Source organism: Rhinatrema bivittatum, chromosome 17 (assembly GCF_901001135.1).
Source record: "Rhinatrema bivittatum chromosome 17, aRhiBiv1.1, whole genome shotgun sequence".
Classification (NCBI taxonomy): domain Eukaryota; kingdom Metazoa; phylum Chordata; class Amphibia; order Gymnophiona; family Rhinatrematidae; genus Rhinatrema; species Rhinatrema bivittatum.
This window is the reverse complement of record NC_042631.1, coordinates 560,405-587,768: the sequence shown is the minus strand read 5'-3', so window position 1 is coordinate 587,768 and position 27,364 is coordinate 560,405. Positions and strand designations below refer to the sequence as shown.

The 27,364-nt window shown below is 48.7% G+C and overlaps 1 protein-coding gene across 6 annotated transcripts in view; it reads left to right on the top strand.

Annotated features, from left to right (window-relative positions):
* The window catches only part of ATG13 (autophagy related 13), a 65,462-nt gene that overhangs the window by 28,458 nt on the left and 9,640 nt on the right, over positions 1-27,364 (top strand). For 3 of the 6 annotated variants that reach the window (XM_029582367.1, XM_029582364.1, XM_029582365.1), the window contains 11 exons: positions 1,639-1,679; positions 2,106-2,202; positions 2,565-2,663; positions 6,147-6,240; positions 7,440-7,538; positions 18,371-18,481; positions 21,622-21,746; positions 22,202-22,316; positions 22,668-22,745; positions 24,028-24,135; positions 24,645-24,773. In XM_029582367.1, the coding sequence (XP_029438227.1) occupies positions 1,639-1,679; positions 2,106-2,202; positions 2,565-2,663; positions 6,147-6,240; positions 7,440-7,538; positions 18,371-18,481; positions 21,622-21,746; positions 22,202-22,316; positions 22,668-22,745; positions 24,028-24,135; positions 24,645-24,773 (1,096 nt within the window). The remainder of the gene's footprint in view (positions 1-1,638; positions 1,680-2,105; positions 2,203-2,564; positions 2,664-6,146; positions 6,241-7,439; positions 7,539-18,370; positions 18,482-21,621; positions 21,747-22,201; positions 22,317-22,667; positions 22,746-24,027; positions 24,136-24,644; positions 24,774-27,364) is intronic. The other 3 variants (XM_029582368.1, XM_029582369.1, XM_029582370.1) reach the window with 3 other exon arrangements.

Below are 27,364 nucleotides of genomic sequence, written 5' to 3'. Positions count from 1 at the left end.
ACCTTCCACCCCCACATTACCGATTGGTTGTTCGGGTGCCAGAGGAGGCAACGTTTGGGGAAATTGTGTTGCGAGCTAGTCTTTTGAGTTCCTGCCCAGCATAGGGGAGCTTGGGTACATCCCACTTGTCTGGACTGATCTGGAGTACGTACAGGACAAGAAAATTGGTTCTTACTTGCTAATTTTCATTCCTAGAATACCACAGATCAGTCCAGAAGTCCATCTCCTTGACTTCAAAAGGCCGGTAGGGGTATCTGACCATATAGTGCAGAATTGGTCTTTGATTGTATATGTTGCAACTTTTGAGTTGAGGGTTTTCAATTTCCTTTGTTAGATGTGAGGGCCTCCGGTTTAGGGGATCCAGTCTTAATCCTGCTCACCCTGAAGGAGATGTAGGTTAATTTTTGGCGCGTGTTCATCTTGGCTTGGGTACAATTCAATACTGAAGGACTTCAAGTGGAACTTTCAGTTATGTAGCAGTGTCTGAAAGTATTTTCCTCTGCCTCCATCTGCAGGTAGGGATATAAAACCCACTTGTCTGGACTGATCTGTGGTATTTCAAGAACAAAAATTAGCAAGTAAGAACAAATGTTCCTATAAATAAATGGAAAAGTGAACCAGATTAATGCTGAAAATGTAAGCATGCATAAAATTAGAGATTGAATACAAACAGGTGGAAAGTGGAGCAAGATCCAAGGTAAACACAGAAAACACGCAAAACAAACCCCCGAACCAATGTGGAGTTGAGGCAGACTAAGGAGGGACAAGCACATTAGTGATAAAGTTAGTAAAATAAAACCTGCTTGAGGCTCATAAGACTAAGGACAACATCCTTAGGCCACCCTTTGGTCATTGTCTGCATCTGCTACTGACAATTTAAAGCTATATTGGCTTTTGATGTTATTTCTGAGAGGGCTAAGGGGTTACTAGAAGATAGAATTTAAAGCAAAGGAAAAACAGCAACTGTTGTGGTAGGGAATGAACATGGGCAGTGCAGGCGTGCGGAAGAAGTGGAGGGCAGTTACGCAAGGTATTAGGTGTTTCCACACTTTGCTCACTGGAGCTTTGAGGAACGCATGCACAGTCCCAGAGAAATGAGCTTGTTCTCTAAATGGTGTAAAGCCCAGATAGTACGAGCTTAGCTCTTCACTTGGCACTCCCCTGCATTAAGGTTGTTTTCTTTTCTTTTCATATTTGGCCCCCTCTGATATGCTGATTGCAGACAAAGCCACCTTTTCAGCGATATTTGATAAGTTCCTGGAGAAGTCCATAAACTGCTTTTAATAAGCTGAATAGCCACTGCTTATTACCGGCATTAGCAGAATGGGATCTACTTAGTTTTTGGACACTTGCCAGGTACTTGTAGCCTGGATTGGCCACTGTTGGAAACAGGATGCTGGGCTTGATGGACCCTCGGTCTGACTCAGTATGGCAACGTTTTATGTTCATATTGCTGCCTTTGTAGAAGTATTGGTTCAATGACAAAAAGTCATTGTGAAACTCTGGAATAAGAAATCTGAGGTTATAAGGAGACTTTTCTTTCTACTCCCTGCTTCCAGCTAGCAAATCTCTCAACTCTATTACCTTTTAGGCAGTGTAGTATTTTTATCTGCATTGTTCTTTTGTCTCCTGTAATAGGATATACTTTGGAGAGGTGCAGCTGACTGGACTCGGAGAAGGTACTGTACAATTAGTTGAACAATTAGTCTGCTTACAGGATCTTGCTGTACTAGCAAGGCCTGTCCACTTAGGAGCATGTTCAAATACAGGCATACTATACTTACAAGTCATGTCCAATAGAAGCGCGATATATCCCTCAGGCAGCCACAAAGCATGACAGAACTTTCTGCGTGTTCTTAGGGTAATATTTCTCTATATAAACATGGGAACCCAATGTGCATAGATCTTCATACATTTAATTTCACCACTTTAATGCCTGTTTGTGCATACTTGTGTTTTGCTTGCATCTGTTTCGCTTATTTTCGGTGTGTAGAGTAGGCATTGAGAAGATTAGAGAGAGAATAACATTTAAAGACTAGGAAAGATAGGAAGTTAACTGGATTATTTGTAGTGTAAGAGCCATTCTAACTGTTCTTTCTCTTCAGGTTTTCAGACGGTGCGAGTTGGAACAGTGGGGACACCAGTAGGCACCGTCACTTTGTCTTGTGCTTATAGAACAAACCTAGCATTTATGTCAACCAGGTGAGCCTCAGATATGAGGAAGATCGATCTAATGTTGGACATTTCTAAGACAATGAGAATCATCTTCCATGGCCTGGAAGCACTAAAATTCCCTATCTGTTTCCAGCATTTAATTTGCTGGCTCTCTTTGATCTCACATTATGTCCAAGGATGCAGATGGAAAGGAAATAGCCATTATCCTGCAGACCTGGAAAAAGCCATTCCTCTGTCATGTCTGGCTCAAAAGGCCAATTTCTGCGGCAGTGGTAACACCCACTTGCTTACGGATGCAGTTTAAGGAGCTGGTAGGAGATTAAAAAGCAGAGGCAGCAGAAGAGGAAGATATATCAGAGATATAACACTCTTTACTTGTTGCATTACAGGCAGTTTGAGAGGACCCAACCCATCATGGGAATTATTATTGATCACTTTGTGGACCGTCCCTTCCCCAGCTCCTCGCCCATTCACCCCTGCAACTACAGGTGAGGAAGAGCAGAGAGAAGAGATCACAAGCAGCAGCAGACCTATGATAATACCCTTCTTTGCTGAGCCATTTTCCCTTCCCTGGTGTCCTACCAGGCATCCTTCCTTTGCACTTTGAGGAAGAGCAGAGATAGTGCACAGAGAAGCTGCTCTGAGTCTCCCCCATTCTGGTACCCATGCACCTCTGCAGACAGCACAAACAGCAGCAGCTCTTTGAAAATGTCCTTTTCCCATCGATAAGCAGGCTGAATTAGCCATGCTGTCTAAGACGTCCTCTGGGTGGCCCTGGGCGGAGCTTCTCTCAAAGATCACAGAGCTTTGTCTCTGTGCCTGCACGGTTCTTTCCGCGTAATACCGACTCTCCTCTGTCTTTTTTATTTCGTGTTGCTACTGCACGTGGCGTCGTCTCTCTTCATTTCTCCTCTGTGAATTAAAAAAAAAAAAAAGCACTTTTAAGTGCTACCATGGCACTTGTGAGAAAGTTATGTCCATCACAGATGGACATAACTACTGCTATCTCTGTCTGGGCCCGGAACATGACCAGTCCACCTGCAGAGACTGTGGGAGGATGCCACCCAGGGCTCAGAGACAATGGGCCTTGAAGATAGCCAACTTGCGAGAGAAAGGGGCAGGTTCTTATGCCCCAGTGTTGGAACGCACAGAGCCGAGCAGGCCAGAAGGACTGCCTCTGTGCTCGTCTGGGGGCAAAAAGAAGCAGAGCCAAGTGATATAAGCTGCCATAGCGCTCGAGCTCCCCATGCCCTGAAAAAGACCACAGGCTTTGAAGGATGTACCGCAAAAACCTAGGCCAGAGACAGCATCGCTATTGTCACCAGCTTCGTACCTCACAGAGCACACACGTTGAAGCAAGGCAAGCATGATGCATGGCACAAAGAGGGGTCGGCACATGTGTCAAGAGACCAAGCACGATGCAGGGATACGCCACAGAGCGAAGCACACGACGCACCAAAGCATGGCCCGTAAGTGCCACTCCCACCAATGTAGGTACTTCCTAAAAAGAAAATGGCACAAGAACCCACTGCTTCATCTCACAGCTTGGAGATTGAAAGGACAATATTAAATCACCTCCAGTTATCAGCAGATATCCAGGACATCTTGGTGTTGGCTAGGAAGCCTTCCACAAGGAATGGCTGTGTTATATGACCTGGTGTGGTGAGATGGGGGTTGACCCTTTCTCCTACTCACTAGAAATTCTACTGGACTACTTGTATACACTTTACAAGGCAGGGCTGGCTATAACATCTGTTGGGGTCCACATGAGTGGTATAGCAGCCTATCATCATCCATTCAATGGCTTGCCCGTTTCGAACCATCCTCTGGTGTCCAGATTCATGAAAGGGATCCTGAAACTGAGGCCACCAGTTACAAAGCATCCGGTCCCTTGGGACATAAATTTAGTGCTGGAACAGTTCATGCCCCTACCTTTTGAACCCATGGACAGTTGCGTTGCCCTATTAAATATCTGACTTGGAAGGTGTTTCTGGTTGCGGTAACCTCGGCAAGATGGGTTAGTGAGTTGCAGGCCTTGATTCACTACCCTCCCTACATATAGTTTCACCATGACAAAGTTACCTTGAGAACTCATCCCTCCTTCTTGGAATCAGGATGCTGGGCTCGATGGACCCTTGGTCTGACCCAGTATGGCAATTTCTTAAGATAGTCTTGGTGTTTCATTTGAACCAAACCTTTATATTACCAACCTTTTTCCCGAAGCCACAGGCCAATGACAGGGAAAGACTCCTTCATACCTTAGATTGTAAAAGGGCTTTGACTTACTACAAGTGAGGAACGCATGCAGAGAATAGGACCTCTCAATTATTTATATCCTTCAACCCAGTCACGCCAGGTCTACCGGTCACAAAAAGGACTTTGTCAAACTGGCTATCCCACTGCATCCATTTTTGTTATTCGAAGCGCTCAGCAGAGCTTTCCAATACAGTCAAAACGTATCAGGTCCGAGCCATAGCTGCTTCAATTGCCTATCTACACATGGTACCAGTGCTGGACATTTGTAAAGCAGCTACGTAGTCATCTCTGCATACTTTCACATCACACTACTGTCTTGACCAGCAAGCATGTTTGGACGCAGTGCTGGGCGCAGCGGTGTTAAACCGCTGAACAAGGAATTGAGGCTGACCACAACCGTGCGGGTTGAGCACATCAAATCAGTTCTGCCTGCAAGGGATGGGAACCTCCTACTTGTGTGAAATACAACCCTAAGCTGGGGACTCCCAGACAGCATGGCTAATTCAGCCTGCTTATCGACAGGAAAAATGCAAGTTTGCTTACCGTAAATGTTATTTTCCGTAGATAGCAGGATGAATTAGCCATGATAACCCGCCGGCCTTCCTGGACAACCTCTCCATGATAAGTAACTGGAAAAGCTATGTCACAGACTGAGGAGAGTTGGTATTGCATGGGAAGAGCCACGCAGGCACACAGAGTCAAAGCTCTGTGATCTTTGAGAGAAGCTCCACCCAGGGCCACCGGAGGATCCTGCTATCTATGGAAAACACCATTTACGGTAAGCAAACTTGCTTTTATCCCCTGCCTGCGCATCCCAGCAGTTCTGGAGACTCCTTTATCCATTTTCTCACTGGTAGGGCAAACTTTCCAAATATCATAGCCTGCAGTACTAGGCAGAGAGAAGCTGGACACTAGGGGGCTGCAGCAGAGTGACATTTTTTTATATAGACAAAGGTTTCCTGGGAGAATTGCAGTCAACAGGTCCTGGAGTTCTGCCCCTGGTCACTGTGGCAAGAAAGACATCAACGAGAGAGTAGTTAGAGTACCGTGGTTACACTCTCAACTTGTTTGAATTCTAGGGCTGCCTGTGTAAAGGATGGGAGAGTTTTTCTCGAATTTTAAATGCAAAGAAAGATGGAGCTTCCAGCAGTCCAAACTTGCCAATAACCCAAAAAAATGAAACTGGAAAAAATATGCAAAAAGTTATTTACATTCCTCGTTGCTCTGTCTCCGGCTCCCTTTCGGCCTCTTTCTGTTCTTTGCTCATCCCTTCTACCTGTTTTTTGTACTTTCCACCTTTCCGTTCAAATGTAAACCGGTAAGATGTTCCCCACTAATGTCGGTATATAAAAGCTTTAAGTAAATAAATATTTTTCTCTCTGGCAATTAACTTTTTAAGTTGGCTACTGAAAGTTTTGTAGTGGAATCTTGATCATTTTGATTAACAACGGCTTGGGCCAACAGGTTTTTATCATTATTAGTTATAGGGATATGAGGTATGGTGATGTCAGACAGGGCCAGACTGTGCAGTTAAAAGGATTTATATAGAAAGCCAGCCAGAAATCTCTGCACTTTTCAATGCAGAGATTGATGTGTCTAAAGTAGAGGCAATTTTTCTCAGAGAATGTGTCATAAGTTATTATGTACTAGAGAAGGAATATGCGCGCACTTCTGGTACAATGCATCTCACTTTCATTGCCTTCTCTCTGGTTCAGAACAACGTGTGAGGACCAGGGGGTGACGTGTCCTACAGTGGAAGAATCGCAGGAAGTGTGCACCACCTCGTTCTCAACCTCCCCGCCTTCACAGGTAAAAGAAGTAATTAAACATAGCCTAGAAGGTTCCTCCCGGGGGCCCCACAGACACAAATATTTAGGATCTTGGTGGGGCCATGGAGAAATATCTTAATTTGATTTAAATAAATTACATTTTATAGGGACCGTTTTCAAAATGCCTGCACTGGCTCAAAATCCACAGGTATTTTTTGCCATTGAGCTTTGCTCCAAGTTTCAAAGCGAAAGTGCCGCGTACCTTCACGCTGAACAGTTTTGGACCTGCAGACATTTTCTCCTGCTTTTCTTTCCATGGAACATGACAGGTGTAAATGTGAAAGTGCAACATTATTTTACATGCTCTTAGGAATGCCTCCTCTCAGAGTGAATGAAAGGACATGCCAGAACCGCAGCGTGAAAGGGTGCTGCATAGGTTACTGCCCAAAAAGCGAATATAAGGTTCTTACTATAATTATTGCTGTAATTGCGTATGAGCCCCTGATAGGAGCTGTGCGACTGTAAAACTGAAGAGGGTTCACTATAACTTTCCCTTAAGAAATAAGAAGTACCACACTGGGTCCTGCGAGTCCAGCAATGGCCAATCCAGGTCTCCTGTACCTGGAAGTATCCTGAAGAATAGATCCAGTCTTATAACCAGGGATAAGCAGTGGCTTTCCCAATTCTACATGACTAATTATGGTTTATGGGCTTTTCCTCAAGAACTTGTCCAAACTCTTTCTAAACCCAGCTATGCTAACTGCTTTCACCACATCCCCCAGTAACAAATTCCATAGTTTAATTGGGCACCGAGTGAAAAAAATACTTTCTCTGATTTATATTAAAACTGCTACCTATTAGCTTAATGGCGCGTTCCCTAGTGCTTGAAAGGATAAATAGCTGTTCCCAATGTTCCTGTTCCACCCCGCTCGGGATTTAATAGATCTCTGTCCTATCTCCTCTCCAGGCGCTGTTCCACCTCCTTTATCACGTTGATCTCTTGGAAGGGCCATGAGATGTGACGTCGCCATTCCCTTGCATCATTCTTCCTGAAGTCCTGGCCAGTGCCTGGGCCTCTGCTGCCTTACCCACCCCCACTGCTCTGCAGGCACTTTGTCTCATTGCTAGAGGCCTCATCTTTTTCCTAATCCTTTTGGAATTCTTTTTTTCTGAAGTCTTTTTTTCTTTCTTTCTTTCCTTCATGTGTTTCCTGGGCGTTGTGTGTCTGTCTGGGCACAGTGTGTTTTCACTGTCACTAAGGTACATTCTCAGACACCGCTTCCTGTGGTGATGGACACTCTGAGAGTCCCCGTGATGGGGCTGGCCTTGTCACACCAAGTGAGTTTATAAAGAAGGGGTGGGGTGGGAAGGGGAGGGGAGGGGAGGACCAGCGTATCTGTCCAGATCTCTTTCAAAGGGCCATTGTCACCTGACAGTGAGCCTTTGACCTGCACTGCAGCTCAGTCAGAGCTTTGCATGGACATTCATGTCCTTTCTAAAGGTGATTAAGAATATTCCTAGATTTTCATTTCCCCTTAGAAACTTAGAAAAGTTTGCCCAGCAGATACGTAGAGTGCACTGTAAGTTTATGGCTGGAGCCATCTTAGTAACTTTGTAATATGTTATCAACATAGAAAATTTACATTTTTAACTGGGAAATTCATTTATTATTAATCTCCCGGTCCCAAAACCAAACAATATGGGACATAATGAAAAGCAAAAATGGCTTATCACCTGCTTTCCTGTAAGGTTGTGCAGTGTGCCCCAGATTAGTCCAGACGTGCATGGAGACAGAGAAGAAACATTTTACTGACACTGCACTACTTAGGTTAGTGTGCTACCTGCAGAGCCTCAGTATTTCTCTGTCTCCAGCAGATGGCAGAGGTGCAAAACCTGCAGTCAGCCTTAGAGATGCGATGGTTACTCTCAGGGGTTAGGGACCTGGACTGGGATCATCCACCTGGTAGAGTATGGACAAAAAAGCTGTCAGTGGCTCCCTCATTCCCTAGCCTCTCCTTTCCCCTCTGGAGTGCTTCCTTCTCTGCTGCAGAAGTCTCGTTTTCAAGAAAGTATTCATTTTGTGGCCGATATTCAGAAGCTATTTAGACGGCTAAGTGGAACGTTATCCATCTAAATGGCAAAGTGGCGATATTTAAAGCCGTATGTTGCTAATTTATAGACACACAATTTATGAGACTAAAATTTAGTCTCCTAAATTGGGGATTGGGCGTGACTGGTCACACTATAGAGCTATCCGGCTAACTTTTAAGTTCCTTTTCGTACCCAGATCAGTCCAGACTTCTGAGTTTTGCTTCCCTGCCAGCAGATTAAGACAAAATTTCACTGACACTGTACATAACCCAGTGTGCCACCTGCATGCAGTCCCTCAGTATTTCTCTGTCTCCAGCAGATGGTAGATTGAATAAAACAAACAGTCTAGAGAGAGAGAAAAAAAATGATTAAAAGACAAGAAAACTTCTGGTTCCTGATCATAACCCAGATCAGTCCAGACAAGTGGGTTTTGCATCCCTACCAGCAGATAGAGGCAAGAGAAAAAAACTTTGAGACACTGCTACATAACTGAGAGTGCCACCTGAAATCCTTCAGTATTTCTCTTCTCCAGCAGATGGTAGAGGTGCAAAATCTGCAGTCTAGAGTTAAAAAAAAAAAAAAAAGAGAGAGAGAGACAGAGAAGGAGAATTAGCTCCCTGAGGTGTTAGGTGCCTTCGTGGGCCATCCCTCAGAGCTAGGTGAGCGCGAGAGGCGGGGGTTGATTATCCATGGCAGTTTCAACCTGAAGCATCCAGAGGACTGAAAGCCAGGGGTTCTGGTTCCCTCAGCTCTTCTGTGGTACCCTCACCCGATGCCTGTCAGCAGACACAGAGAAGTACACTTTTGTTTTGTTCCTGGGGAGCTATAGCTTTAAAAAAAAAAAAAAGTGTGTACTTTTGCAGCTGGAAACCAGGAAAGCAGCAGTGTCCGAACAGCAAGAAATGAGGGCCTTGGCAGAAGTGTGAGCAGGAAAGCATACGCTTTTTCTTCCCGGGACAGGAAAGCGAACATGTGTGGGCTGAGTCTGTCAGCTGCGTGTTCGTCAACCGCATGATGCATGCCACTGACCATAGGAAGTTTTGTCGGGCCTGTGGGGGGAGCGCCTCGCATACTGCTTATGCTAACGGCAGTGAGGGAACCTTATCGGAGGCTTCTTCCCGGTGGATCACCCATTCTTCAGGGGTTGTGCCACAGGCCTCGGGGGATTCTGAGGGAAAGGCGGCCATTTTGTCCCTGCATGGTCACAAGCATGCAGCTTCTAAGGAGGCTAGGGATTCTCCTCCTCCATTGTACCAGGAAGTTCCTGGTGACTGGGACAATATTTGTGAACCAGTGGAAGAGGTGGTCAGCGGGGATATTAGTGACTCGAAGCCTTTTTCTATGGACTTTGTCCTTCTCCTCCAAAAAGCTTTTTTTAGCAAAGAAAGGAATAGGAGGTAAGTGTCAGGTGCCCCAGAAGTCTCCATTTCTTTCAAGGAGATGTGAAGGGAGACCTTAGGGAGGATCCTCTGTCTCCGAGGCCTAGGAAGTGGTTCGCATGAGGCCACTTCATCCATGGTTCGTGGATCTGGTCAGCATTGCCATAGATGGACCGCTGGAGTCACCCATCTGTTGAATCTTCTTCACCAGGGCTCAATATTTTCAGATCAGACAGCTTACTTGTTTTGCGCCCTGGCTTTTAAGAGGAGACGTCTTCAGCAGAAGGGATATTCCAAGGCAGTTTCCACTTTATTACAGGCCAGGCAACCTTTCATGTCCTTGGCATATGTGAAGATTTGGAGGGGGGTCTTCAAGACGTGCTATGCAGTCAATGGAGTACAGCCTACTTTGGCTTACAGTGTCGCAATATTTTGGCCCTTTCTACAAGAGTTTGGTCAAGCGTCTGACCTTTAACTCACTGAGGGTCGCGGTTCTAGCCTTGGGCTGCCTCCAGGGTAAGGTGCCGGGATCTCTTCTATACGCACATCTAGATGTTATACAATTTCTTCGGGGGGGGGGGGGGGCTACAAATTTATGTTCCATGTACGTACCAGGATCAGTCCAGACTGCTGGGTTATGCCTCCCCTCCAGCAGATGGAGTCAGAGAGAAAACTGAAAGCACCCCCTAAATACACTGGTTGCGCCACCTGCCATCCTTCAGTATTTCCTCTGACTCCAGCAGATTGAGAGGCATAACTGCCGGTCCTGTCTGTCCCTGACTAAAACAATCTTTCAGGTGTTCTTTATGATTTTTATAACTGTGCTGGCTAGATCAACTGGTTTTATTTCTCTTCCTTGCTTAGTGTAAAAAAAAAAAAAAGTTGATATTTTTGTAGCAGTTGTTTGTTGGTTTTGCTAGCGCAGCGTTTCCAGGCAGGGCCACTGAGAGCCTTGGCTCTTCATTGTTTTACCCGGATTAGTGTCCACTTTTGGTTCTTGGGGAAAGTTTACCGGTGGGGCCGGTCACCCTCCCCACCTCCCCAAGAAGTACCGTGATTCCAGACTTGATCTGAAGAGGGCCTTTGCTTGAAAGAGTGAATTAAAAAGTGGATGCAGGGACACATAAGCCCTGTTGGTAGCAGGGCAGTGATTTTTTCAATTCCAGCCCTAGCCGGCCGCGCTGGTAATTAGCCTGACCAGGGACTCCGGAGGGGGTGGAGGGTTTTCACCTGCGTTAGAGGCGCTTGCCACAGGGCTCCTAGTTCTTGGCGCGCTTTTCTTCTGCCTCCTGAGTCGATGGCCGCGTTTCTTCGGCCTGCACGGCCTACGGTTTAGGGCGGTGGGCTGCGACTTCTCCCAGGGAGGGTCTCTGCTCCCGACTGCATTCCCGGGGGCGAGGGACCCTCCCGGGGGCCAGAGCGAAGCCCGCTAGCAGGCGCGGATCCGTCTGCCTCGGCGCGGCTGAGGAGGCTGTCGGCGCCGCGATCGTTGGCCCCGCCTCCCAGTGAGGGGGAGCCGGCGGCCATCTTGTCCACGAGGCAGCATGTTGATTCTGCCTCTGAGGAGGAGGCTTTTCCTCCGCTTTCACCGCCGGCTTTGAGTCCTCTAATGGCTCTGAATTTTGATGCCCCCAAGAGCCCCCTCCCCCCTCCGGTGCGTCCCCGTGGTGGGATCAATTAAAGGAAGGTGCCTTTTCTCCTCCAAGTTTGTGCTGTTGATGCACCAGGCTTTTTTGGAGGCAGAAGCAGGCTGGGAGCCAGACGAACCCCCCCCCCCTCTAAAAGTGCCTAAGGTGTCCTCTGTGCAGGACAAATCGGGGAGACCAGGGAAAAGGCCTGAAGCTCTCGGGCAAACCAGGAGCTTGTTCCCTTGGGGGTTGCCGACGATCCCGGGGTTCCCGGATCTCACCCAGGCTCACCGGATGGGGCAGGGGCCGACATTTCCGACGCTCAGGGGTCTCTCGAAGGGGACGACCCCCTGGTTTTACGCCTGTTTGGCAGGGACGAGCTGAACTATTTTGACTCTTCATGTTTTGAAGGAGCTGGAGATCCCAGCGCCGCAGCAGGACACGGATACTTCCACTGGGGACGTAAGCTATGGCGGGTCGAGAGCCCCCACCGCAAACCTTTCCCTTGCACCTGAAGGTATTACAGTTCGTATCTAAGGAATGGGAGGTTCCAGAGGCATCGCTGCGCTTAGCAGGGCATGAATAAATTATATCCTCTTGCCCTCGGATTCGTTAGAGATTTTTAAGGTCCCTCGGTGGACTCGGCAGTCACTGCGGTGGTTAAGCATACTACCATTCCCGTCACGGGAGGGGTAGCCTTGAAGATCTCCAGGACCGGAAGTTAGAGGTCCTATTAAAGCGCATTTTTGAGATAGCGGCTTTAGGAGTCCGGGGCTGCGGGCTTGTAGCAGTATGGTCCAGAGGGCCACCACTGCGCTGGGGGTGCAACAATTACTAACCACCCAAGAACTCCCGCAGGAAGAGGCGGAGCCGGCCAATTGTGTGGAAGCGGCGGTTGCTATATACAGCGGGATGCCCTGTATGATTTTGCTAAGGACCTCGGCCCGCACTATGTCCTCGGCTGTTGCGGCCAGATGACTATTGTGGCTCCGTCGTTGGTCGGCAGATGCCTCTTCTAAGTCGCGACTAGCTTCTTTTCCCTTTAAGGGGAAGTTGTGTTTGAGGAGTTGATCAACTCATCAAAGACTTGGGAGACAATAAGGTGTATAAGTTGCCGGAGGACAAGCCCCGACAATTGCGGGTCTTTTGGAAACACGCGGTCCCGATTTCGAGGGCAACGCCGGTTTCGCACGGGAAGGGGTGGATCTTTTCCCCGAAGGCAGCAGGGCCCCAGGTCTCAGTCTTAGACTCCTTCCTTTCGAGACAGACGATCACAACGAATGGGTTCCTCGCAGGGTTTGGCCACAGGCAAACCTGCGCAATGAAGGCGCGCGGGCCCATTCCTTCTTCCCACGCATCGGAGGCCGGTTATCCCAGTTTTGGGAGGAATGGGTCAAGATCACTTCAGACCAGTGGGTCCTCGACGTGGTGCGTCACGGTTACGAGTTGGATTTTGCTCGGCCCCTCCGGGATCTTTTTATGATATCTCCTTGCGGTCCTCCGGAAAAGCAAACTGGTAATAGGCCAAACTGTGGCCCGGTTACGATCCCTGGGGCAGTGGTGCCCGTTCCGCCGGACGAGACCAGAACAGGTCGCTATCCGCACATCCAGATGTTATACAATTTCTTCGGGGGGGGGGGGGCTACAAATTTATGTTATCCAGTGCAAAAGATTTGTTCATCTTAGAATCTTAATCTGGGCGCTTATAGGGATGTGTGCAGCTTCGTTTGGAATTACGAACGGGGTTCAACTTTGAAGGTCTTTGACTTTCAAGGTGATTTTTCTGGTGGCTGTTCATTCAGGAGAATTTCGAAGCTCCAGACTTTATCATGACACAATCTCTTTTTTTGCAGATTTTGGATTTGAGGGTGGTGTTATGCATGTTGCCTTCTTTTCTAGCAAGAGGTGGTTTTGGCATTCCATCTTAGTCAAACTGTGAAGCTTCCAGCCTTTCCGGATTTGGATACTCCATGGCTCACGCAGGAGAATTTAAGCTCTTGGTTGTAAGGTGTGCTTTATTGGGTTATCTGAAAATCACTATTGATTTTTGTAGATCTGATCACCTTTTTGTTCTGTGGAGCGGTGGCTTAAGGAGGAGATGGGGTGGATTTATATATCTCAGGGTAATCCTGTGCATGAGGGCTTAAGGGATCACTCGACGCGTTCTCAGGCAATCTCTTTGTCCAAATCATAACTGGTGTCTCCATAGGAGATTTGCACTTTGGCTACTTGGAAGTCACTACACACTTTCACCAGACATTATCTCTTGGATGTCAGGGCTCCAGTTTCCATGTACTTTGGGTAGAGTGTTCTGCGAGCGGGACTCTCCAGGTCCCACTCAATTTAGGGGAGCTTGAGTACATCCCAGGAGTCTGACTGATCTGGGTATGAACAGGAAAGGAAAATTGGTTCTTAACTGCTAATTTTCATTCCTGCAGTACCACAGATAGGTCCAGAGCCCCACCTGAAGGAGGAGTCCATTTGTACTGGTAGGGGAGTTGCTTGGGTAAAAGTCAATACTGAGAGACTGCAGGTGGTACACCAAGTTATATGCCAGTGTCAGTAAAACTTTCTCTGTCTCCATCTGCAGGCAGGGATGCAAAACCCAGGAGTCTGGACTGATCTGTGTTACTACAGCAATGAAAATTAGCCAGTAAAAAACAGTTTTCCTATAGCTGGGTATATTCATCTGCTAACTTAACCAGCCACTCCGCAGGTGAATATGGACCCCTTTATTTTTGGGAGGTAATATTCCTTTAAAAAAAAAAAAAAGAGATTGTTGGAGGCAAAGGGTGAAAAGAAGCAGGCATGGAGGTCTAGCACAGCTGGGACAAGCTGGCAGCTCAGCCCGTGATGTGAGTTTTTTCTGTGCTGCGTTTGGCTGAGGTGAGGAGAAAGGTGACAGCGATAACTCTGGGTGAATTGCTCAGCTCGTGATGTGAGTTTTTTTCTGTGCTGCGTTTTGGCTGAGGTGAGGAGAAAGGTGACAGCGATAACTCTGGGTGAATTGCTCAGCTCGTGAGGTGAGTTTTTTTTTCTGTGCTGCGTTTTGGCTGAGGTGAGGAGAAAGGTGACAGCGATAACTCTGGGTGAATTGCTCAGCCCGTGAGGTGAGTTTTTTTCTGTGCTGCGTTTTGGCTGAGGTGAGGAGAAAGGTGACAGCGATAACTCTGGGTGAATTGCTCAGCTCGTGATGTGAGGTTTTTTCTGTGCTGCGTTTTGGCTGAGGTGAGGAGAAAGGTGACAGCGATAACTCTGGGTGAATTGCTCAGCCCGTGAGGTGAGTTTTTTTCTGTGCTGCGTTTTGGCTGAGGTGAGGAGAAAGGTGACAGCGATAACTCTGGGTGAATTGCTCAGCTCGTGATGTGAGGTTTTTTCTGTGCTGCGTTTTGGCTGAGGTGAGGAGAAAGGTGACAGCGATAACTCTGGGTGAATTGCTCAGCTCGTGATGTGAGGTTTTTTCTGTGCTGCGTTTTGGCTGAGGTGAGGAGAAAGGTGTCAGCGATAACTCTGGGTGAATTACTCAGCTCGTGATGTGAGTTTTTTTCTGTGCTGCGTTTTGGCTGAGGTGAGGAGAAAGGTGACAGCGATAACTCTGGGTGAATTGCTCAGCTACGTGATGGGTGCTGCACACGTCTGACCTACATTCCCTTTTTTGCTCCTGTTTGGCTGATCCGAAAAGACTTTTAGGAGCTCCCTGGGAGCAAAAGCAGGAGGCCTGCTGCAGTAAGCAGGCTCAGGAGGCAGAATCCAGCGCTGGCAGTGGGGAATTATGGATTGAACAGTGGCCATTTTGATTCCTATACTGCAGTGCAGGGTGTGTCAGCGTAGGCTTTTACTGACATTCAGGGCTTGGCCCCTGGGCATGGAGAGCTGCTGCACTGCGTTAGACAGGAAAGGATCCTGCAGTGGGCAGCTGCTTAGAGCAAAAGGTTTCTGATCCTTTATCCTTGATGCATAAACTGCAGGCAGAGGGATAGCTGTCCCCGGGTGCCTTGGGAAGATGATCACCCCCGCTGAGAGCGGGACACGGTTCTCAGCCTGCTGGGGACGCAGGCCAGACTTTTAAGTATCAGAGCTGTGTCCCATTGCCGTGAGTGTTGGGGAATGCTGCTCCAGGACCCCAAATAGCAACCATTAGAGAGTCCCAAGACTTGGCTGTAGCGCCAGTTCACTGACTGTCTTGAGATCTTTGCCACAGGTCGGTCCAAGGTGGCAGCTGCTCTTCCTGGTGTATCCATATCTGGATGGCTGGCTCATTCAAGCAAAGTCAAAGTTCAACAGGTTATGCAGTGGTTGTAGGCTCTGGGCTTGAGTGGTGAAGTTGGTAAAGAGCAACTTGGTCCCCACCCAGTCACTGGGGTACTTTGGTGTGAGCTTCGACACTGCTTTAGGGAAGATGTTTCTCACAGAAGAAAGAAGGTTGAAATTGCAGGTGCAGGTCCAGATGTTGTGACAGCTGTCCTTACCCATACCCAAAGTTTGGGATTATTGGTAGGTCCTGGGTTTTATGGCATCTGTTAGATCTGGTTCCCCGGGTGACCGCATATGTGCGGCCTCTCCAGAAAGCGCTGCTATCTCGCTGGAACCTTCAGTTGGAGGATTTCAACTTCTCCTATCCCTGCAGGGGGAATCCAAGTCCAGTCTCTCCTGGTGGCTTTCTTGGCCCAATTTGGAGCTGGGTGTGGCATTAGAAATTCCATATTGGGTAATAGTGACCACCGAGACCAGCCTGACAGAATGGGGTAATATCAGGAACAGACAGCGCAAGGCCAGTGGTCAGCGGAGGAAGCTTGGTGGTCTATCAATCATTTGGAAACAACAGCAGTTTGCAAGGCATTACTTCCTTTCTTCTGCAGCCGCACAGTCAAGCGGTGAGAGTTTGGTTGGTCAGTGTGCCAGTGGGGACTTATATCAACTGTCAAGAAGGAACCAGGAGCCTAAGGGTGACTTGGGAGGCGCAGGAACTAATTTTCTGGATGGAACAGTACCATCTCATGTAGTGGGAGTAGAGAACATTTGGGCAGGCTTTTTCAGCCGCAGTGCACTAGAGCCCGGAGAATGGGGGCTGGCAGAGGAGGGGATGAACTGAATTCGATCCAGGTAGGGCCGTCCTCGGCTGACCCTGATGGTCTTGAAGCAGACTGCTAAAGCGCACCGTTTCTGCAGTCGCGGGAGGGGTATTGGATGCAGCTGGTTTCGATGCTTTAGTTATCCTGTGACCAACCAGGATTCTCCTATTCATGTTTCCCCTGTGACCCAATGTGCTATGACATACCAATTCTCACCCAGTTAAGGTGGTTCTGATTAATCTGTAGTGGCCACATTAGCCATGGTTTGTGGATCTGATAAATTTAATGGTGGACCGGCCTCTTAAGTTTAAGCCATTCCTCGATTGATTCATCAAATTCCAATTTGTTTGGATCAGATGGCTCGTTTTTGTCTTGTGGCTTGCGTTTGAAAGGTTATTGTGAAGAAGTCAGGCTAGAAAGCCTTCCACTTCTTTGGCTCATGTTAGAGTGTGGAGGGTGTTTGAGAAGTGGAATTCCTCCTCTTCAGGCATCGGTTTCTTGTAAGGGGCTTGCATTCAGTTCTCTAAGGGTCCAGGTGACAGCCAAAGTGCAGGGGATGTCCCTGGATATAATCCATTTTCTGAAAGCAGTGAAGCATTTTTTACCACTGGTGAGGTGGGTGTTTCCCTCATGGGACCTTAATTTGATGTTACAGCATCTCTGTGGGCCTCCTTTTGAGCTGCTAAGGCATACTTCACTGAAGGACCTTACTTAGAAAGCGATCTTCCGGGTGGTGATTTGTTTGCCCAGGAGGAATTTGAAGATTCAGATATTTCTAGTAGAGATCCCTTCCTGCAGATTTCGGAGGATGGGATCTCTGCGTACAGTACCTTCTTTTTTACCGAAGGTAGTGTCTTCTTTTCCCCTGAGTCAAATGGTAGAGCTTTACAATCGTCTATCTTTGGGCACTTCGATTCCATGCATGGGAGTTTCACTTGTTTGATGTGCATCAGGCACTGTTGCATTATTTAAAGTTCACAAATGGTTTTTGTAGATCCAATCGTTCTGTTTGGTGGCACGTTGAAAGGGGACAAGGCTTCTAAGACAACTATTGTGCAATGCTGAAGGAGTCCATCTTCTCAACTTATATTTGCAGGGGACATCCAATCCCAGTAGACTTGCTTGCCCATTCTACCTTGGGAAAGGCTGCAGCCTGGGTTGAATGTCAGTTTGTTTTCCTGCGGGAGATCTGCAGAACAGTGACCTGGTCTTCTCTAGATAATTTTACAAAGCATCACTGGCTGAATGTTTGGATACCTGAAGCGACTGGTTTTGGAGAGCGTGTGCTGCGCACAGGTCTTTCAAGTTCCTGCCCAGTTTAGGGAAACTTGAGTACATCCCACACATCTGGGCTGGTCTGGGGTACGAACAGGAAAGGAAAATTGGTTCTGACCTGCTAATTTTCATTCCTGGAACAACAGATCAGTCTAGAGCCTCACACCTTGTGGAATAGACTGCTCTGTTCTGGGTGTAGATCAGTAATAGTTGTACAGTTGGGAGTTTTCAGTCTCCCTTGTCATTTGAAGTGCCTTCTTGGGGGCCCTCCTTTTCCCCTGTTCAGGTTGCGAGGGGGAGTTGATTATTGGTTACTCTTATCTTGGCTTGGGTACGGGTCATACTGAGGGACTGCAGGTGGCATGCTAACCTAACTATTGTAGTATCAGTAAAGCTTTTCTTCTCTGTCTCCCACCTGCTGCTAGGGGAGTAAACCCCATCCATGTGGGGTAGGAGATGCACCTGCACAGCTCAATCAGTTTGAGACCGTACACAGCTGCATGGACTCAAGTTGGCTGAGCTGATCATGGTGGGATCTCCTTCACTGCTGCTTCTCCCAGGCCCCCCCCTAGTAACACCGCCTCTACTCTCACCTCTACCCATGGGGTTTTTCTCTCCTGTTCCTCCTCTGGTGGTTCACTATTTGGTCAGACTCTCAGATCTGCCCTTCCACCTTCTCCATCCTCCTCCCTTCCCCTCTCTTGTTTTTCTGTTTCCTCTCTTAGCTCTGCAGTTCTCGTCTCTCTTATCAGCCTGCTGCCCTGGGAGTTGGATCAGCTGACCTGAGCTACCCAGTAGCCATGGCTGTGGGCACGAGTGCTGCACATCTGCACCAGGTAGTCCTAAGGAATAACTGCAGTCTGTGCATAAGGCACATGCATTTCTGCCCTGATAGCGTACACTAGCACTGACCACTTCCAGGTACTCTGTAGCCTCCTCAGCATTTGAAGAGAGTTGTAAATATATTTATGATTGTATTAATTACACATTTTTAAGTTTAGGTTATATGAAGCCACTTTCTCTGGATGTAGAAACATTTAGCAAATCTACTTTATATTTCATATAATTAAAATTAAGTTCTTGCTCATAAAACAGTGTTACAAAAGAAAGAAATATCTTTTGTTTTCATGTAGCATTGTGGTTTGTTGCAGAGATAAATTTAAAAGGAACTAAAACCATTTTGGTGAACTTAATACATTTAGAGAGACTGCCATCCAAAATGTCACCTTCTGCAAATCCTGCTTTAATTCCCCTTCTTTAAGGTTTATGTTTATAAAGTTTTGGGGTGTTTCATACATTTGACTGTGAGGGAATGAGCAGCACTATTTTAGGTCTCATTGGCTCTGACATCCTTCTATTCCCAGGATTCCCTTCTGCTCAGTGATGCCCCCATGTACCCCAGGATTCACTGCTACTCACAGGCTTAGTGATGCCCCCATGTACCCCATGATTCTCTACTGCTCACAGGCTCAGTGATGCCCCCATGTACCCCATGATTCTCTACTGCTCACAAGCTCAGTGATGCCCCCATGTACCCCATGATTCTCTACTGCTCACAAGCTCAGTGATGCCCCCATGTACCCCATGATTCTCTACTGCTGTCAAGCTCAATGATTCCCCCATGTACCCCATGATTCTCTACTGCTCACAGGCCTAGTGATGCCCCCATGTACCCCATGATTCTCTGCTGCTCACAAGCTCAGTAATGCCCCCATGTATCCCATGATTCTCTGCTGCTCACAGCCTCAGTGATGCCCCCATGTACCTCAGGATTTCCTGCTGCTCACAGTCTCAGTGATGCCCCCATGTACCCCATGATTCTCTGCTGCTCACAAGCTCAGTGATGCCCCTATGTACCCCAGGATTCCCTGCTGCTCACAAGCTCAGTGATGCCCCCATGTACCCCAGGATTCCCTGCTGCTCACAAGCTCGGTGATGCCCCCATGTACCTCAGGACTTCCTGCTGCTCACAGGCTCGGTGATGCCCCCATGTACCTCAGGAATTCCTGCTGCTCACAGGCTCGGTGATGCCCCCATGTACCTCAGGAATTCCTGCTGCTCACAGGCTCGGTGATGCCCCCATGTACCTCAGGAATTCCTGCTGCTCACAGGCTCGGTGATGCCCCCATGTACCTCAGGATTTCCTGCTGCTCACAGGCTCGGTGATGCCCCCATGTACCTCAGGATTTCCTGCTGCTCACAGGCTCGGTGATGCCCCCATGTACCTCAGGATTTCCTGCTGCTCACAGGCTCAGTGATGCCCCCATGTACCTCAGGACTTCCTGCTGCTCACAGGCTCAGTGATGCCCCCATGTACCTCAGGATTTCCTGCTGCTCACAGGCTCAGTGATGCCCCCATGTACCTCAGGACTTCCTGCTGCTCACAGGCTCAGTGATGCCCCCATGTACCTCAGGATTTCCTGCTGCTCACAGGCTCAGTGATGCCCCCATGTACCTCAGGACTTCCTGCTGCTCACAGGCTCAGTGATGCCCCCATGTACCTCAGGATTTCCTGCTGCTCACAGGCTCGGTGATGCCCCCATGTACCTCAGGATTTCCTGCTGCTCACAGGCTCGGTGATGCCCCCCATGTACCTCAGGACTTCCTGCTGCTCACAGGCTCGGTGATGCCCCCATGTACCTCAGGATTCCTGCTGCTCACAGGCTCGGTGATGCCCCCATGTACCTCAGGACTTCCTGCTGCTCACAGGCTCGGTGATGCCCCCATGTACCTCAGGACTTCCTGCTGCTTACAAGCTCAGTGATGCCCCCATGTACCTCAGGATTCCCTGCTGCTCAGAGGCTCAGTGATGCCCCCATGTACCTCAGGACTTCCTGCTGCTCACAGGCTCAGTGATGCCCCCATGTACCTCAGGACTTCCTGCTGCTCACAGGCTCAGTGATGCCCCCATGTACCCCAGGATTTCCTGCTGCTCACAGGCTCAGTGATGCCCCCATGTACCCCAGGATTTCCTGCTGCTCACAGGCTCAGTGATGCCCCCATGTACCCCAGGATTTCCTGCTGCTTACAAGCTCAGTGATGCCCCCATGTACCTCAGGATTTCCTGCTGCTCACAGGCTCAGTGATGCCCCCATGTACCTCAGGACTTCCTGCTGCTTACAAGCTCAGTGATGCCCCCATGTACCTCAGGATTTCCTGCTGCTCACAGGCTCAGTGATGCCCCCATGTACCTCAGGACTTCCTGCTGCTCACAGGCTCGGTGATGCTCCCATGTACCTCAGGATTTCCTGCTGCTCACAGGCTCAGTGATGCCCCCATGTACCTCAGGATTTCCTGCTGCTCACAGGCTCAGTGATGCCCCCATGTACCTCAGGATTTCCTGCTGCTCACAGGCTCAGTGATGCCCCCATGTACCTCAGGATTTCCTGCTGCTCACAGGCTCAGTGATGCCCCCATGTACCTCAGGATTTCCTGCTGCTCACAGGCTCAGTGATGCCCCCATGTACCTCAGGACTTCCTGCTGCTCACAGGCTCAGTGATGCCCCCATGTACCCCAGGATTTCCTGCTGCTCACAGGCTCAGTGATGCCCCCATGTACCTCAGGATTTCCTGCTGCTCACAGGCTCAGTGATGCCCCCATGTACCTCAGGACTTCCTGCTGCTCACAGGCTCAGTGATGCCCCCTTGTGCCCCAGGATTTTCTGCTGTTCTGACTGTGTGAAGCTTAGAAACTATAAAACCAGATTATTTTCATTGTTAGAATATATGTAAGTCTATCTTTTATCAAATTAACTTTTCAATAGTGTTGGAAAATGTGGGGGGTGGGTGTGGGGGGAGAAGGGTATTAAATGACTATTAAGGTTCCATTCTTGAGTGGCTATGGTAAGTTAGACTCATAATCTTGATTTTTGTTATCTTTCATTTTTTATGTGGGGGTCTTTTTCCATTTGTTTAGTGATGATGTATTGAATGAAATTGGTATTAAGTTTTTACTGATTTGGTACTTTTCACACAGATGGTTGTACCTGGCAAGGAGGGTGGAGCAGCGCCAGTGTCAGCTCAGCCAGCTCACGGCACCCAGGCTGAACAGGACAGGCTAGTAAATACAGCCCACTGCCCAGTGACCACAGCGACCAGTAGGTACGTCATCACTCTGAAGGTTGCTGTCACCAGTGCCAGTGCATGTGCTCTTCCCGAAAAGTGACCTAGATGGGAACGGACTGCTGGTGTTACTTCTTACAGAGAGGTGCAGTGTCAAAAGTAATTATGCTCAATTGCCCAGTGCTACTGAACCAGGGGATGCTAAGTTCCGTTCCCAAAATAGGTATTGACGCTTCAGGCTGACTGAGGCAGTCTTATCTGCTGAATCAGAAGTCACAGCCTCGGGGCAGCCTCCTTCACCAGTGGCCCTAGGGTCCTGCTTTCTCTCCCACCTGAAAGATGGTGAGACAGGATGTATGTGCCTCATCCCCATTGGAAGGGGTACAGACGAGGATACATGGAGGCAGATGAGCAGGGAACAGAAAGAATAACTTACTTTTCCTTTCATGACCATTTTAAGGGGATTACATTATTTTTCTTGTCCTCTTTCTCAGCGAGGACACTGCATCTACCTGCAACGGTGACGAGAAGGCTGGCAGTCCTAACAAACATCCCGAGATCCTCTCTGTCAGGAAAGTGGGGGCTTTTGTTGATAAACCATCACCACAGGTATCTTCTGTGAAGTGAGAGAACCCAGGAGTATTGTGGGAGGGATGGTGAAAGGGGAATGAGGAAGAGTTGCAGAAATTGAACATAAGTGGAGGAGAAAACACAGGTTCTGGGAAGACAATTCTTAGATTGTAATCCTCTACTTGTTTGTAAGTCACCTTGAGTTTGCATTTGCAAAGGTGGTCAAGTAAATCTAAAATCCAAACTCTACTCTAAATTTAGTGCAGGGGAGCAGAATATTGCCCGAGTTACCCCTAGTAAATATGTAAGAGGAGTCTTAGTCTGCTCTTTCCTTGAGTGCTTTGATAACTGTTTAGACAGGTAAAGCTTCAGGTGTTTCTCTCACTCCAGGTGACCTATGCCAGCATGGATATACCTTTTGCTATGTTTGCACCAAAACCTTCTGAGCCAGAGGAAACGGATCCAATGGTGAGAAGCTGAAATTTTGATGTACAATCGTATTAGATCCAAATGAGTGCCATGTTCCTCCTCATTGCTAAACACTCACAATCCCATAGAATAGATCTTATAATAAATATAAATGAAATAAGTTTGTTGGACTCTGGGACTACTTTGCCTTGTTTATTTGAATGGTTTTCAGAACTAGTGCTTGAGTCCAAACAATAGTGCCTATACTTCATGAAGTCTGCTTAATTTAATAGAAAACAAGGCGATGACAAGAATGGCTGTGTCACGATTTATAGCCACGAGCGCTAGCTTTGAAAAGCATTCGAATAAAGAAGGACCACTCTACTCTTGAGTCCAACAACCTTTTATTTCAATTACATTTATTATATCATAAGATTCTGTACTGTGGCATTGAGAGTGTGTATATTTATTTATTTATACGCTTTTAGATACTGACGTTTAGCCAGAGGCCTTCACTCCGGTTTACAGTTAGAACAACATATTACAATTTTTAGAAACTACTGGTAACGGCATATTACAGGTTAGGAAACTACTGGTAAAACAGTATAACAGGTGAGGTAATGTCAAAGGCAGCGAGTTGTTTATAGCCAGCATAATAAAAAAACTAGCATTAAATAACCAACAGTTTAAATAGTCATCACGAGTTTACCGTCATCCGCATTATCATTATCACTTTTATTATACCAATAATTTTCCACTCAGTCTTTCCAATGATGTGCACCTTGTACCGTGTCTCCTGTACATTTAGCCAGGTCCTTCCTAGAACTTCATTATTTCTTGTATTTTTTGTTCTTCAATCCCCAGTTACTTGATCCAAGTTTATCCACCTGTTCGATGTAATTGCAGTCTGTCTTGCCTGTTTAATGTTACAATGTAAACCGAATTGATATGTAACTTTTGCTACATGAATTTCGGTATATAAAAATGTTACATAAATAATTTTACTGTGGGGGTTATTTATGTTGTGTTGTGTGCATTTAGCTGATTCTGTCTTTGAAGGCCATGTTTTGAGTTCTTTTTTTAAATGTTTTGGTGTTTTTTTGTGAGCTTAGGTACCCTGGTAGTGAATTCCAGAGTTTAGGTCCTGCTATGGAGATGGCTTGCTTTCTCACGGTGGATAGTTTGGCGGTTGTATAGTTAGCCCTTAGTTCCCCATGGGGAACTATCTATTGTGACTACACATCTCCTCATTACTAAGCACACCCTCCCCTTCAGGGCAGTTGAGCATGAGAAAATTATCTTCTAGGATTTACTATTTACTTCTGTCCACTCTCTTATCCAGGTGAATCCTCCCGACTCCCCAGAAGAGGTGTCTCCACTGCATGTTAGCCTGCAAAGCTCCAGCAACAGCAGTGGAACAGCACAGGATGATTTTGTCATGGTGGACTTCGTAAGTGCCATCCCACCCTCTGCGGGCAGACCCTACCACCCTAACTGCTGTCAACAGAGCCACAAACCATGATCTGAGCCATCACAGCTCAGGCCATGCAGAGTGGTAAATCTCCATCTTTCATGGACTGAGCTGTACTGCTTCTTGCACACACAATAGAGCTGTATCATCCCCCCTCCCCCCACAATCTCTGCAGATTGAGCCATAATGTCCCTTGCCTCAATAGGCGAGATTTTCTATCCCCACCTCTGTGGGCAGAGGTGCAAGCTCTTTTCCTTCCCCACCGCTACAGACTGAGCCATCCGGTGCCCTGCCTTCGCAGGCCGAATCATATTCCCCTCCTAGCACCTCCCACCTTGGCAGATGGAGTCAGCCACTCAATAACCTCATTACAGGTCTCACGTGAAAAGGGAGGGGGAGCAAATTGTACTTCTACAGCAGTAGAAACAGCAGTGCTTCTTGTAACATCACAGGTCTCCGATAATTAGCTTTGAGGTTTTTCTGTGTAGAGACCTGCGTTTTCCAAAGATGACCTGCTGCCAATGGACGTGGGGACCTTCTATCGTGAGTTCCAGAATCCCCCGCAGCTAAGCAGCCTTTCCATCGACATTGGGACGCAGTCCATGGCTGAGGACCTGGTATGCACAGCTCATGACTCACTCTACTCTCAGAAAGATTTAAGCACTGGGCAAAGAAATAGTGACTATATTTTGCATGTGCAGTGAATTTTGCTTTTGTACCAAATTTATGGTTTGTGCAAAAAAATCCAAGTTATGTAAATCTGAAATAGCAAGAGTTGTAGTCTAACCGTCAAGACGTTGTGCACACTGACAGATAGTCCACAAAACAGGGTGAGGTTTTTGCATAATCCTTAAATTGTGCTCAGAGTGAAAGTGTGCAGGTGCACACTTTCTGTGCATTCATCAAGAAAGGAAGAGTCCATGTAAATGAAGAGCAAACAGCTGACCAGCAATAATGGGGAAGGGGAGAAGTACTGCCTCCTTAATCCATAGGTGATGGTGAGAAGTGCAGCTAGGATTCATTCCCTGTACGTACAGGATCAGTCCAGACGGTGGGTTATGTCCCCCGTCCAGCAGATGGAGTCAGAGTAAAGTTTTGAGGGTGCTGGTATATAAGCTGGTGCACCCTCCTAGATCCTCAGTATCTCTCTGACTCCAGCAGATGTGAGGAGGGGATCTCATGGTTTCCCCTATCTAGTGGTTTTCCGCTATATCTTTAATGATTTCTCTATCTTTCGATTGATGGATCAAGGTTGTTAAAAAAAAAAAAAAAAAAGTGGATGAAGGAAACTTTGTCACGGCCAGAGGGAAACCGGTTCCCTTGGCCCCTTTGCTGATCCTGCCATCAGGACTGTCTTACCTGCTCTGTTGCCTCTCGCGCTCCTTGTATCCTTGAGGGGTAAGCTGGGGGAAGCGGGTTATCTGTGTTTTCTTTCTCCTTTCAGCACAGGTTCGGCGCAGCCTGAGGTGGATGCTGGTGGGGCCAGCCTCTCCCCTCCCTTTTTCCCTCGCGGCGACTCACCTCCCCCGCGGCCCTGCGACGCTCATTCCCCGGGGCCGCAGGCGGCAAGGAGGTCCCATTCCCCTGCCGCCCCCGGGGTTGAGGGTGTTTGGGTGGTGGTTGAGGGCACGGCGAGCCGCTCTCCCCGCGCCGCGTTCTTCGTTTGCTGTGTGCTTGGGCTGCTGCGTCTGACTCGGGCCTCGCGCAATGCAGCGCGCTCGCTGCCCTTCCTGCGGCGGTCCGAGTCACGGCGCCTCGAGGGACGGTCTGTGTGGTCGATGCCCTCCCGGGGGTGAAGTGGAGACCGTCCCGCCGACAACCACGCCGCCGTGCTCGGAGCGCCGCGGGCCTCGGGGGATGGCCCCGCCCCCGTCCTTGGCGGGAGCGGCAGCCATCTTAGAGTTAGAGGGCAGCGTGGGCTCAGACCCTGAGGAGCCGCCGGACGAATTTCTGCCTTCCGCGCCCCTGATCTTGGATGCGGGGCCTCGGCCTTCTTCGGCCGGACCCTCCAGGGACCCCATGCCTCCGCCCTCGGCAGGACCGCTCAGTTTTTCGGCGGACTTCGTGGTGCTTATGCACCAGGCTTATTTGCAGAGCCTGAGTCCTCAGGGGGGGGCGGCTTTCCCTCCTCCCCCCGCCAAGGCCCCCAGACCCTCGGGGGCTGCAACATCGGTACCGGGGGCCGTAGGGGGGGGCGCCAAGGGGCCCTTGAGTATACCACTTTTCCTAGGTGGCCCGGCGCCCTCACCGGATCCGGGGGGCGACCCCTTGGCCCCGATGGATGATGATTCGGGGGTTACTGCACACCTGGAATGCGATGACCCACGGGTCCTTCGCATCTTTCGCAAGGAGGAATTAGCGGATCTCATCCCTCACGTTCTCAAGGAACTGGACCTCGACCCTCCCATTGAACCACCGGGACCCCCAGCTCCTTCCGTAGCCTCCGCGACTTCCAAGGGTGATCCTGTATTGGCAGGCCTGCGCCCCATAGCAAAGACCTTTCCCATTCACGATTCCTTTCTCCATCTCCTGGTGAGAGAGTGGGATAACCCGGAGGCGTCCCTTCGGGTCGGCAGGGCGATGGACAAGCTCTATCCTCTCCCGGGGGACTTCCTGGATCTTCTTAGGGTCCCCAAGGTTGATTCAGCGGTGTCCGCCGTCACGAAACGAACTACCATCCCGGTCACAGGGGGCACCGAGCTGCGAGATATACAGGATAGAAAGCTGGAGGTCGCCCTCAAGAAGATCTTCGAAGTCTCGGCACTGGGGGTCCGGGCAGCTATCTGCGGGTCTCTGACTCAGAGAGCCGGGCTTAGATGGGTTCAACAGCTCCTCACTTCTCAACAGTTACCACCCGAGGAGGCAGCCCAGGCGGACCGTCTGGAGGCGGTCATTGCTTACGGGGCGGATACCCTGCACGATCTCCTGAGGGTCCTGGCAAGGACCATGGCCTCGGCTGTTTCTGCCCGGCGCCTCCTGTGGCTCAGAAATTGGGCGGCGGACGCCTCTTCCAAGGCGAGTCTAGGTGCTCTGCCCTTCAAGGGCAGGTTTCTCTTCGGCGAAGACCTCGATCAGATCATAAAGACCCTGGGGGAAAATTCGGTCCACAGGTTGCCTGAGGACCGGCAGCGTGGTTTTCGCTCGTTCCCTGGAACTTCCAGGAATCGCTACCGCCCCCAGAGGCGTTACCGAGGTTCCAGGACACAGG